Source organism: Lissotriton vulgaris, chromosome 10 (genome assembly GCF_964263255.1).
Source record: "Lissotriton vulgaris chromosome 10, aLisVul1.2, whole genome shotgun sequence".
NCBI classification, from domain to species: domain Eukaryota; kingdom Metazoa; phylum Chordata; class Amphibia; order Caudata; family Salamandridae; genus Lissotriton; species Lissotriton vulgaris.
In genome coordinates this window covers 121,884,790-121,897,893 of record NC_141698.1, presented here as the reverse complement: position 1 = coordinate 121,897,893, position 13,104 = coordinate 121,884,790, and the positions used below count along the sequence as shown (strand labels likewise).

At 45.3% G+C, this 13,104-nt stretch overlaps 1 protein-coding gene across 6 annotated transcripts in view; it reads right to left on the bottom strand.

The window, feature by feature from the left end:
- Positions 1 to 13,104, bottom strand: part of TNRC18 (trinucleotide repeat containing 18) — a 183,008-nt gene that overhangs the window by 72,065 nt on the left and 97,839 nt on the right. For all 6 annotated transcript variants that reach the window (XM_086940683.1, XM_086940679.1, XM_086940678.1 and 3 more), the window contains one exon: positions 8,830 to 9,004. In XM_086940683.1, the coding sequence (XP_086796809.1) occupies positions 8,830 to 9,004 (175 nt within the window). The remainder of the gene's footprint in view (positions 1 to 8,829; positions 9,005 to 13,104) is intronic.

Below are 13,104 nucleotides of genomic sequence, written 5' to 3'. Positions count from 1 at the left end.
CACCCTTTTGTTGCAGGTTCTTCGAAGCTGAAGACAGGCTGGTAAGGCTGGTGCCAAGGCACTCAGTCTTCAGGCATCTCTGAAGGGTCAGCTTCAGGGATGTCTTCTTTCTTCTAATCGCAGACCTGAGGATCAAGGTTCAGGGTGCCCCCAAATACTGAATTTAGGGGTCTTACAGGTACTGGCAGATGGTAGCCAATAGGCTACTTTCCTTTAGGGTGACGGCACCCTTTGTATGCCCCTCCCTTTGGGGAGGGGGCATCCCCCAATCGGATTGGCAAAATCCTTCCATTCAAAATGGAAGATTTTATAAGTAGGGGGTTCACCTCGATCCTGGGCACCTTCGGGTGGCCCTGGCAGAGAGGGGACACATTTCTCCAGACTACTAAACACCCTCGCAAGAAAGAGAGCATGCAACAACGATAGAGAGCTTGCTAGAGGTGAGAGACAAAGACAAAACAGAAACCTTGACCTGTTTAACATACACACCAATGTCCAACCAACTTACAAAAGTTGAAGAAACATTGGAACATTCTCAACACAGGGTCACTACAACTTGAGCAGCCACTGTTTGCGTTCAAGAAATCTCAAAGATATGCTTATTAACACCAGACCCAAAACCAAGGCCACGAACAGACAAGGAACCCTGTGGGAATTACCAGCAGTGAAAGGCCACTATCCATGTGGCTCGTGCACAGCTTGCGCATTTACCTCCATCCAAAAGAACACCACACTGAATAACAACTTCTCATGGGAAATGCGCTCCCACACAAATATTCACATCATTTTTCAATCATGAGCCGATGATTCTCCACCATTAGTTCAACCGGGGCACAACTAGAGGGAGAGAGGCAACATTTATTGCTGACTATTATAGAAACTGCAGTCACCAAGACAATAGCAGAAATATGACTTGTTTTAAATAGAACTCAACTTTGTTGGAGCTAACGAATAGTTTACCTGTCGGTGTAGTTTTGCAGCTTGAAGATCTTTCTGGATTCACTATGCTGTGCATTATTCTGCGGTCTTGTGGTTGGGTCCGGAATCGTAGTCTTTTTTTTTCGTAGCCCAGGTGGGCGTCGACGTCCCACCTTTCGGTGTATTTCCGGTGACGTCTGCATGCTTCCTGCGGAAGCACCCACTCTTGGGTGCCATCTTCGGATTCTTTTTTCTCGTGTTTGTTCTGTTACCGAAGTAATGGCAATGTTCTAGTAAGTCATTCACCGCTTTAACCTTCAAAGTTAGTTTGTTCGAGTAATTGTCCATTTTTTCAACCCCCTTCCTCACCAGCTTCATCTTTCTGGCAGAGGTAGGTGGGTTCGCTAGTGAATCCAGAAAGATCTTCAAGCTGCAAAACTACACCGACAGGTAAGAAACTATTTGTTTTGCAGCGTGAATCTTTCTGGATTCTCTATGCTGTGCATATACTTTGTAGCCATTTCTCATGTTTGTGGTGGCTGGGTGGAAGATGAGCGTTGGTTATTGAATATGTGTTGAAGCACCTTTTGTGCGCCTTGTGCTTCCTTGTTCATTTATATATCCACACAGTAGTGCTTTGTGAACGTGAGCACCGAAGCCCATGTTGCCGCCAGGCATATGCCCTGAATGGGTGTGTTGGCTAGGAAAGATATTGTAGCTCCCTTTTTCCTGGTAGAGTAGACCCATGTCCTTCCTGCCAGTTCTTGTCCTGCCTATTTGTGGCAGAATTGTATTGTCTGGGCGATCCATCTCGCAATTGTTCCTTTAGTTACTGGTTTTCCCATGAAACTCTTTGCAAAGGAAACAAAGAATTGCTTTGTTTTCCTGTGTTCCTTTGTCCTTTCAATGTAGTGCATGACTGCACTTCTGGCGTCTAGGGTGTGAAGAGCACGTTCAGCGCTTGTTGTCGGTTTCTGGAAGAAACTTGGTATTTGTATGGTTTGATTGATGTGGAACCCTGACACCACCTTCGGCATGAAGTGTGGGTCCGTTCTCATTACCACCCTATCATTGTGAATTTGGATGTAGGGTTCCTGTAACGTTAGTGCCTGTAGTTCGCTTACCCTGCGCAGCAAGGTGATCCATGCAGGTGGTGGCACTCTCTTTGGAGGCGCAATCCTCTTTGCTCCTTCCAGGATTCTTTAACCACTTGTGAGGTGAAGAAACTCTTACACGTTTCCCCTCTTGTGTAAGCGACTATTGCTACCAAGTGAACTCTGAAGGAGGATGAGCTTAGTTTCTAGTCTAGTAGGTGCGTGAGGTATCTTTGCATTGTTGAGTCCCTTTGCATCTTATTGTGCAGCTTCTCCCTCCTGCACCATAGAGTGACTCTCTTCCATTTCGATACATAGCACTTAAGTGTGCTGGGCCTTCGTGCCTCCCGAAGTACCCTCAGGGTGCTCTCTGGTAGTTTTAGATACGCAAACTCTATGTCCTCAGGAGCCACGCTCCAAGGCTCAGGCTCTCTGGCTCTGGGTGTAGCACCTGGCCGTTTTGCATGGAGAGCAGGCCTTTTCTCCTTCCGAATCTATGTGGTGCGCTCTGTGCCATTTCCATGATCTGCGAATACCATGTCTGCCTGGCCCACTGTGGTGCGACCAGTATCAGTGTCATGTTGCTCTTTCTGCACTTGCCGAGTACTCTGTATCAGTGGTATCGGAGGAAAAGCGTAAGCAAATGTCCTCGACCAGTCTATCCATAGGGCATTTCCCAGGGACCCCTCCATCGCCGCAGCCTGGATGCGAAGTTTTGGCATTTTGCCGTGTTGCAAATAGGTCCACGACAGTGTTCCTCACCTGTCGAACAGCCTCCTTGTTTCCTGTGCATTGAGCTCCCACTCGTGGGATGCCGATGCCGGTCTGCTGGGCCAATCTGCCTCTACGTTGTCCTTCCCTGGTAGATGTATGGCTAGCAGGTCTATGTTGAGAGGGATAGCCCATGCCCATATTTCCTGTGCTAGCTTTGAAAGCGGGGCTGATTGTGTCCCCCCCTTGCTTGTTGATGTAGAACATCACTGTTGTGTTGTCTGTCTGGATCAACACGCTCTGGTTGTACAGTTTTGTCTGGAAAGCCTTTATAGCGAGGAAGATGGTCTTCAACTCCAGGTAATTGATGTGTTTGCCCGCATCCACTGGTGTCCACAGGCCCCTCACTCTGAGTTTCTTCATGTGAGCTCCCCATCCCTTCAGGGATGCATCTGTGGCGATGGTCACCGTTTGCGGCGTTAAAGGTTTCCCCTTGTTATGTTCCTCATGTTCCATGCCATTTCTTTCTGCACTGCGTGCGTTACAACCACTAGATCCTCCCAACGACCTGTAGCTTGTGACCATTGTTCTTGTAGCCATTCCTGTAAGGGTCTCATGTGCAGCCGCACATTTGGCACTAGGTGTATGCATGATGCCATCATGCCCATCATTTTGCTCGCTGTTCTCACTGTCCGAGCTTGCCCCTTCTGGTAGAGCCGTGTCTCCTTCACCAGTGCTAGCGATCTCTTGTCGCTCGGGAACACCTTGTTCTGTAAGGTGTCGATCTTTGCTCCCAGGAAGATCTTTATTTGTTCTGGCTCCATTGAGGATTTGCCCCAGTGGATGGAGAATCCCAGGTTCATCAGAATGTTTGTTACTCTTAGTGCATGCTCCTTGCTCGTCCTGTGTGATCTTGCTTTTATTAGCCAATCGTCCAGGTAAGGGTACACGTGTATTCCCTCCCTTCGTAGGTGTGCTGCGACTGTCGCTAGGCACTTTGTGAAGAACCTTGGTGCTGATTGGAGTCCGAATGCCAGTGTTGTGAACTGGTAGTGGTCTTCCCCTATGGTGAATCTGAGCAGATGCTTGTGAGCCCTGTTCATTGGGATGTGCAGGTAGGCATCTGAGGTCTATGGTGACCATGAAGTCCCCGCCTTGTAATTGAGGAAGTACCTCTTGTAGGGAGGTCATGTTGAACTTTTGCGTTTTTATGAATTTGTTTAAGAATCTGAGGTCCAGGATGGGTCTTATTGATTCGTCTATCTTTGGTACCAGGAAGTATGTTGAATAAACGCCCCTGTCCCTTTCTCTGTAAGGCACTGGTTCTATGGCATGTTTTTGCAGGAGCTCCTTTGCTTCCGCAGCCCCGTCCTTGCTAGCAGTCTTCGTCTTGGTTTTCTGGCTGTTGGTTTCCCTTCCAGCTCTATGCAGTACCCGAACTGTATGATATTGAGAACCCATTTGTCTGAAGTTTTTGACTTCCACTCCTGGAGGAATTGCTTTAGTCTTCCTCCCACTGGGCTTACATGTTCTTGGGTGTTCGCTTCGTGTGGCCCCTGTGCGCTGTTCTTATGCTTCACCCCGGGGGCTTTTTCTTGGGTAGGCACATGGTTTGGCTAGTCACTTGGAGGGGGGTTGTTGGCCCCCTCTCCTGTTCTGACCACGTCTGTTCCCTTTCCCGCGAAAGGACTTGCCTCTTTGCTGGTACTGCCAGGATTCTTTCTGTTGGCCTTGCGGAGCCTATTGGGCTTGTTGGAACGCCTGGTGTGATGTTCCTGGTAGATTTCCACCCCTCCCGGCGGCGTTGTTGTCCTCCTCGTCTGATGATAACCCCAGGTCTCGAAGGGACGATGGCTCGCCCTTGCCCTGCATGCTGGCGTTGGCTACCCTCTGTCTTGCTTGAATTCGCAGAGTCTTCGGCATGAAGGCGGAGCAGGCGTTGCAGTCCTCGCTCTTGTGGCCGACCGGTAGGCAAAGGTTGCAAACCGGGTGCTGGTCTTTCTGCGCGTACTGTGGTGGCAGTTACGGCAGAATTTGAAGGGAGTGTTGTCCATATCCTGCGTTCAGGGAGTCCCCTGAGCACGCATTCCCCGATGGACATCGAAGTTCTTGAAGATCCTTCCTTCCTTCGTCGACTTCTTCGATGGTGTGGTCTCCTCTAGTCTCTCCCAATCTTTTGGTCCAAAAATTGCTTCTTTTCTTTCTTCTTTCTCCAAAAATGTCTGGAGCCCTTTCGGGAATGATCCAGACCCAACCACGGAAAAAAGAATCTGAAGATGGTGCCCAAGAGTGGGTGCTTCCGCAGGAAGCGTGCCGACGTTACCGGAAATACACCAAAAGGTGGGACGTAGACGCCAAACTGGGCTACGAAAAAAAAAAAAAAAAAAGACTACGATTCCGGACCCAACCACAAGACCGCGGAATAATACACAGCATAGTGAATCCAGAAAGATTCACGCTGCAAAACTATACATACACACCAGCAATCAGACACCACATCGATTAAACTAGTTCTACCTACTAAGACTTTACCATTGAGCAATGGCCGCCACAGTAACCAAGCGCTATACCTTCACCTTGAAAACCTACTCCTCGGACACCACCCACTGATACCATGTGACTGATCACATGACACTAGCAAACTTTGTGAAAACAGCACACCGCGGGCCGCACAGATATCTCCCGGACCCGGTGGAGGAGGGTAGATCAGAGGACGCATACACAACGCGGCAATCGTAGGTAACATTGTCTATGTTAAACAGACTTTGGAATGATCCTAAACATTAGATATTTGCAGATCGCTTAACGCTAACCTTCTATATCAAGCACACACATCACCTTGCCTTCGCAACGGACCCTGATTTATAACAAAATGGGACCGTTTAAATTTAAACGCTCCCCACATGCCTATTTCTGTGTTGACTATTGTGAAAACCACCAAATAATTGTGTTTGGGTGGCCTCTACAGCGGGTGATTGAATATACACGACAGTAATCCCACTCAGCCTTCCCCGAATGACGCTCAAGACGAGCAGCGTCTACTAGTGGGTTAGTTTCCCACCAGATTGTTGGCGCAGCCTGATCTTTTAACATAGCCCCGTACAGACCGCAAACGCTGATTATTCTAATCTAGCACACACACCGAGGCCTTTTCTGTCATAACGCAAATTGACTTTGTAAGAGACGGGACCGTTTACTACAAAAGCTTCACAATTGCTGCACCCCCGCCTGACCATTGTCTATATTATCCAAAGGCACAGCCAACAAGAATTAGCAGCCTCCCTACTGATTACGGGTTATTTAGATGCTGCACTTACAGCCTTTCCTTTCCATGTTGTCGGTCTGGCAAATGTGCTTGTAGGCTTATACTGACTTTCTACCACTTTGGTGACGCAGCTTTCATTGTCGCCACAAGCAGTGGCATTAACCAATATCTCACACTCTTGGTGGGATCCCATACAGGTATCTTTACTCTGCTACAACCATGATACAAATTAACCCAGAAACTGTACAGAGAGAGTGAGGCACAAGTTGCTGTTATTAACAGTCCAACATTTAATCACTACTTTCTCCATGACAACTCCGTGATATGTACAAGAGACTCGAATAAAGGGCAGTTTAAATGTCTGTATATATATTCTTCTTTATCTCTCCAATTACCAGCTTTTATACACAGGAGCAGAGCCTTGTGTTTGGCTCCACCGGGCACTGTTGAAGTCTGGGGACCACAAAGAGTGGGTGAGTCCTCCATGAATAATTTCCTTCTTTCTGTTCTGTATTCCACAAGGGCAATATTCACCTTAGCTCACTGCGGACAATCACCTGTTTTTAAAGCATAAAACCTTGTTTTTATCATTGAACGCCTTTGGCGCTCGCACCATTACATATTGTGCGTGCTTTGGAGTCGCCATGAGACCTTGTTGGTACTTGTGAACAGAGGTTACATGGATATATATGTTTTTTTCCCCTGTAACGCCTTTTTCTCCCCAACAGGTAGATCCAGGCAGGTTAAAAGAAGACTTTGGGTAGAAGTATAACCCTGATCTGCAAAACTTGATTTGCCTTTTTACCATTATTTGTAGATAGCTGATTTCTTTTTTGTTGTCCTTCTAGGTACTCCCAGTCCTATTTTAATTCACTTCACTGCATCTACACAACAACTGCCCCACACCCGCACTTCACCAAACGGCAGTTGGATAGAAGATCTCCGACAAAGAGCCCCTTTCTAGGGAGCCCGTTGGGGATTGCACCGCCGCCCCAACAAGGAGCAGCCCAGATGCCTAAGCATGACACCTGAAAGGGTGTGCAAGGGCATTATGATCCAACATATGGATCCCCACTTACGCCCTCTCTGAGGTTCAGTGAGATCCAGCCACTTGGTGTCTCCAATTAGCATCTTTTAATAGAGAAACAGCATAAAACCTTTTTGTATTGTACTAATTTTCTCGCCCACATTGCCGACAAAAGTGGGGCTTTTTCAGAGGGACCGGCATCTCCACTGGCTTGAGGCAGCCTAGCTAGCATAACAAAGGGTAGGAAGCTTTTGAGACTTGTTACCCTGATTGTTGTTCCTGCTTGAGGGTAGGTGAGAAGCACCTCCACCCCAAGCAGACTTTGTTCCTGACCCACAAGAGCACTAGGGCTCCCACCTCAGGGGTTGGGAAACATGTCTATGTGTGGCAAGCTGGTGCTAACCAGTCAGCTGTACACTAGGAAGGTGGTCCTGTTTCAGGGGACATCTCTAAGATGCCCTCCGAGTGCATTTTACAATAAATCCAAAACTGTCATCAGTGTGGGTTTGTGTTGAGAAATGTGATATCAAACTTCCTAGCCTACAGTAAAGCCATCATGGAGCAGTGGATTTCGCAACAATAAACTCACAGCACATGTACTCAATATGGCTTTCCTGCTCTCACAATGTCTCAGAATGGAAATAGACACTGTAGGGGGATATTGCTCAAGCAGGTATGCCCTCACCTAAAATTCGACTCACCTGTGGTATGACACACCCTGCCTTAGGGCTGTGAGGTCTGCTAGAGGGGTGACTTGCCTATGCTACCAGCAGTGGTTTGTAAACCTGGCTCACAGGGTTGGGTGCCATTTCGACTTTCAATTTTAACTACATCTAAGTGAACACCGTCTGCAAACGCAGTGGGTATGTGTTAGGTGATGGTTTTTTAGGGTTGCATAATACATGCTGCAGCTCTTAAAGACTCTCTGCTCACAATACCCTTGGAACCACTGGTACCTTTTGAAAGATACTTATGTGAGCCAGAGGTGTGCCAATTATGGCAAGAATGATACAGTTTAGGAAAAAGAACAAAAGTCCTGGGGCCTGGTTAGCAGGGACCTAGTACACACCTAGTCACAGTTGCATCAGATACCAGGCAAAAAGTGGGGGGTACTGCAACAAAACCCCATTTTCCTAGTGTGTCCCTTAACTAAACGGACAGATTAACTGAGGTACATTCTAGTTTGTTAATGTGTGTGCTGTGGTGCTAATTTGGGTAAATAATAGTCAGTCACGTACATGTTTGTGGATATCTTCACATGAAGTTCAATCTACGAATCCAATAAAAATTACATAGCGGACCAAGACAAACACACATTCAAAAGGAAGTCAGTGGGATGACCCACTAAACTAGGAAACCATCCGTAAACTGTAACCTCATTAAAACAGTGCCTCTTTAGGCTGACCATTCCCCATATCGTGTAAATTGAAGGAGAGTCCTAGCTCTTCTGTGAAAAATGAAGACCTGGGTCGCAAAGACAACCTTCTCACTTTACCACATTGTGTGAATCTGGTCAAGTGATAGTGCTGCAGTTTCCAAGCATATGACAATTATGCCCAACAATAAAGCAGGAAGCAATTACATCACCTGTAATAAAAATGTGTGGCCCTAAAAAGCACATCAACCACTAGAAACCAAGAACTATGTGTGTGTGTGAAGGGGGGGGACACAATGTGCATAGACTAATAGAATTGAAAGGTGTTCAGCCATGCAACACCCTTGAGACAGCCGTAACTACTTAAGCAAGTTGCTACAGGTTATCATTTCACCACCGGTGTGCTGTGGAACATGTAAGTAAATGCAAATTAACTGACCTCGTGTGAGTAACTAGGCGTTCCCTCGTACTCATCCCAACTTCGGTTCCTTACTTTCACTTTCCCACTTGTGCTTTCCATTTCATCGTCCTCCCCGTGAAGGGGCACCCGCTGTTCTCTTCGCACCGCTTCACCCACCTCCGAGTCTTCTGAAAGTAACAGGACCTTGCCCTGTCTGGTGGCAGAGGAGTAGGGAGGAGGCGAAAGGGACGAGAGAAAGAAGGGTAGATGGAGCGAGGGGGAGTGACAGATGGAAAGAGAGGGTGACAGACGGACAGAGAAGGTGTTTAAGATTATTGGAATTTCAAAAGATTCCCAGCCGTAAAATCCCAACAGAGCGAGAAATGCGTTTTGTTAAACTTAAACTACTGAAATATGCAGCAAAGCCCCACCTTAATATGTACCATAGCAAATATTTTTCAATTACTGCTCCAAACAGCAGACACTGCTTTAAGCAGTCTAAAAATATACCGTTATTCACCAATATTACTAATTTCTCTAGCCACAAAAGACATGGCCTCTAGATCAGCCCCACGAGATTGGACATTGCATTCTGACTTGGCTATCCAAAGACCTTGCAGAAGGACATTAGCGCACTAGAAGCTCCCCTAGCTTTATGTCCAGCCTCGCTTAAGTTGTCGCCAACTGACTCCACATAAAAGGTGAGACTTTGCAGTTTACAATAATTAAACCAGATAAAGTAGAATTCAAAAATGTAGGTACAAACAAAATGTAAAATCATAAAATGGAAGTTCAAAATACTAAGGTGAGTGCTATTACATAAACAAATTAACTAATGAGTGAGCAGCGTAGGTAGAGTTCTTAAATTAACGTTAGACATGTGTAGCCAATAGCAATCCTATAAAAACTAACGGTCCAGGACTCAAACTTATGGAGCGGAATAACAATTTCTACGGTAAGCAACATTAACAAATGCAAAAAGCCCGGATATTTGGAAAAAATACACGCTTTCAAAATGATTTTTTTTTACATATGCAATACGATCGGCATGCAACTCAAAAACAGAGCAGTAAATTATTTATACAAAACTCTGGTCGTGCAATCACAATGTCATTCACTACGCACCTCATGCATGTTCTAATAAGTTAAACTTCCAGCTGTGCTGTATACCAGACACTTATGCACACAGTTTGTAATATGTCTGGATTATAATCTCTCATTAGTTTCTTTAGCAACTGGGGAAACTGCTGGTTTATGCAAGGATGAAAAAAATTGGCTCCCCTTCCTGAATGATGATTTTTTTTTAAGTTATGTAGTACATAATCGTGCTTTTAACATCAATGTATGTAGGGCCACCTCTGCTGGTTTCAGGCTGCTGGAAGAATGCAGATGTTTATGGCTTGTTTAATATTAAAGCGGGATGACCTCTTTGGGATAAACTGGGTTTATACCAGGTCCTTGTGGTTTTGCAGGTAAGGCTCCTCGGTTGTAAGAGTCTGGAGCTCGCCAACTCTCCTTTAAGAAATAAAAACCCATAAAGGAAGGCTGCCATTAGAGTTAGACATCTGAATGGTATAGTTTACCTGTCGGTGCAGTTTTGAAGCTTGAAGCATTTTCTGCATTCACATGCTGTGCATTATTCAGCCATCTAGTGGTTGGGTCCGGAATTCTCCACTATCTTGTCCTTCTCGTTTACATTTGTGTTTGTTGGTGCATTTCAACAGACTTCCATTTGGTGTCCCCTGTGATGTCCAACTGCTTCCTCCAGAAGCTCCCACCTTTAATCGCCATCTTCAGATTCTTTTTTTTTTTTATGTGGATTCTTCCATTTTCTATGTGGAGGTAGGTGGGTCGCTTGTGAATCCACAAAATTCTTCAAACTGCAAAACTTCAGTGACCGGTTTATGTTTAGCAGTGTGAATCTTTTCTGGATTCACATGCTGTGCATTGATTTTGTAGCAGTTTCTTGCATTTTGGTGGCTGGGTTGAAGATGGGCACGGACTTGAAAACAGGGGTTGTTAAACTACTTTTACTTCTTTGTTCATTTGTATATCGATACAGTAATGCCTTGTAAACGTCTGTAATGATGACCACGTTGCTGCCATACAGATTTGCTGCAAAGGTGTATCTGCCAGAAAGGCAATGTTTGCTCCTTTCTTTCATATCAAATGGTCCTTAGGTGCTACACTTAACGTTTCTCCTGCATATGTGCAGCACAACTGAATTGTTTGAGCAATCCATCTTGCGATTGTGTTCATAGTTACTGGTCTTCCCAAGAAACAGTTGTTGAGTCTGTTCAGTTTGGTCTTTTCTATGTAGTACATTATGGCGCGTCTTGCGCCTAATGTGCGCAAATTTCTTTCAGCGTGCGTCTTTGGAAAAAGCTTAGTATTTGGATATTTTGATTCATGTGGAACTATGAAATGACTTAGTAAGAACTGTGGATCTGTCCTCACGACTATCTTGTCCATCTGATTTTAGGAATATGGTTCTTGTATGGAGTACTTGCAACTCACTCCGCACAGTGAAGTTATAGCCACTAGGAATGCAGCCTTTAAAGGTCAGAATTTGTAATGTCACCTTGTGCAAAGGGTCGAAAGGTGTTCATTAGCTGGGTGAGTGCCACATTTAGATTCCATTTGGGTGCTGGTACCTTTCTTGGTGGTGCTGTTCCTTTAGCTCCCTACAAGAATCTCTTTACTACTGGTGATCTGAACAAACTTCTTCTAATATGGTCTCTTATATAAGCCACTATTGCTACTCAGTCAATCTTTAAGAATGCATATGTTAGTCTTTCCTCTAAAAGATGTCCTACATATTGTTACACTTTTTTGTCCTTCGTATTCTTGTTAACTAGTCCTTTTTAAATACACCATAGTATTTCTTCCATTTCCCCATGTAACATTTTCTTGCTCTTCTTAGAACAGCCATTGTGCTTTCCGGCAGCTTTAGATACCCACATTAAAAGTCTTCAGGAGCCATGCTGCTAGACTCAAAGCCTCTGGTTCTGGGTATAGTTCCCTTACGTTATCCATTTACAACAGATACTGTTTGTCCTGGTAATTTTTGGTACTTTCCTTGTGCTGGTTCCATTAGCTCAGAGAACCAGGTCTGTCTCGCCCACCTCGTGGCTATTAAGATTGGTGTCATCCTGCTCTTTCTGAATTTGCTGATCACTGTGTGCAGCAGAGTAATCGCCCTCCTCGTGGCTATTAAGATTAGTGTCATCCTGCTCTTTCTGCATTTGCTGATCACTGTGTGCAGCAGAGTTATCGGGCTTGGGTTCATACGCAAAATATCCCTGACCAGTTTTCGAAAGTGCATTCCCCACGGCCAGTTGGTTTGACTGTCTTGAGGCAAAGCTTTAGCATTCGGAGGTGTAGCAAACAGATCTATTGTTGGCGTTCCCCATATCCAAAAGATCCTTTCAACTGGCTTCTGGTGCATTTCTTTCCTATTCACAGGGGCATGAGGGTGGTCTGCTCAGTTTGTCTGCTCAACATTGTCCTTCCCTGGTAGATGGATTGCTTCGATTTCCACCATTATCTGTATTGCTCATATCCAGAGTTTTGGGGATAGTCTTGATGAGGGCCGTGATTGAGTCCCTCCCTGTTTGTGGATATAAAACATTGTTGTTGTACTGTCTCTTTGAATCAATATTGTTTCCACTAATATTTATTTTTTGAAAACTTAAGGCTAGAAGGACTGTCTGCAATTCCAGGAGGTTTATGTGTTGTACTGCATCCTGTTCCTTCCAGACGGCTTGTGACCACTGGTTTTGTATCCATTCATCTAAAGTCTCGTATATGGGATTAAAAGGATGCATGATGCAATCGTATCTATAATTTCCTCAACATCAGAACTTGCCCCTTCTGGCAAAGGGGAGTTTGTCAATAGAGGTGTTCTTTTTTGTTGGGTAATGCATTCCCCTGTATTGAGTTTATTCTTGCTCCCCAGATCTTCTCTTGTTCGGGAGAGGATTTCTCTGTGTTCACAGAGAAGCTCAGTGTGTAAAGGCTACATCACCCGTTGAACATCTTTGCACTTGAAGTAGGAGTTTGCTCTTACTAACCAATTATCTAGGTATGGATAGACATGGATTGCCCTTCTTCTCCGGTGTGCTGCTACTGCTGCCAGACACTTTGTAAACAGTCTTGATGCTGTACTGTGAAACGATAATGTTTTTTGTTATCTTGGATATTTTTTGTGCTGTGCATTTATTGGAATGGGTAAGCTGGCAACCTTTAAGTCTATTGTTGCCAACCAAGCCCCTTTTTGCAACTCTGCTATGACCTCGGACCTCTTGTAATGTT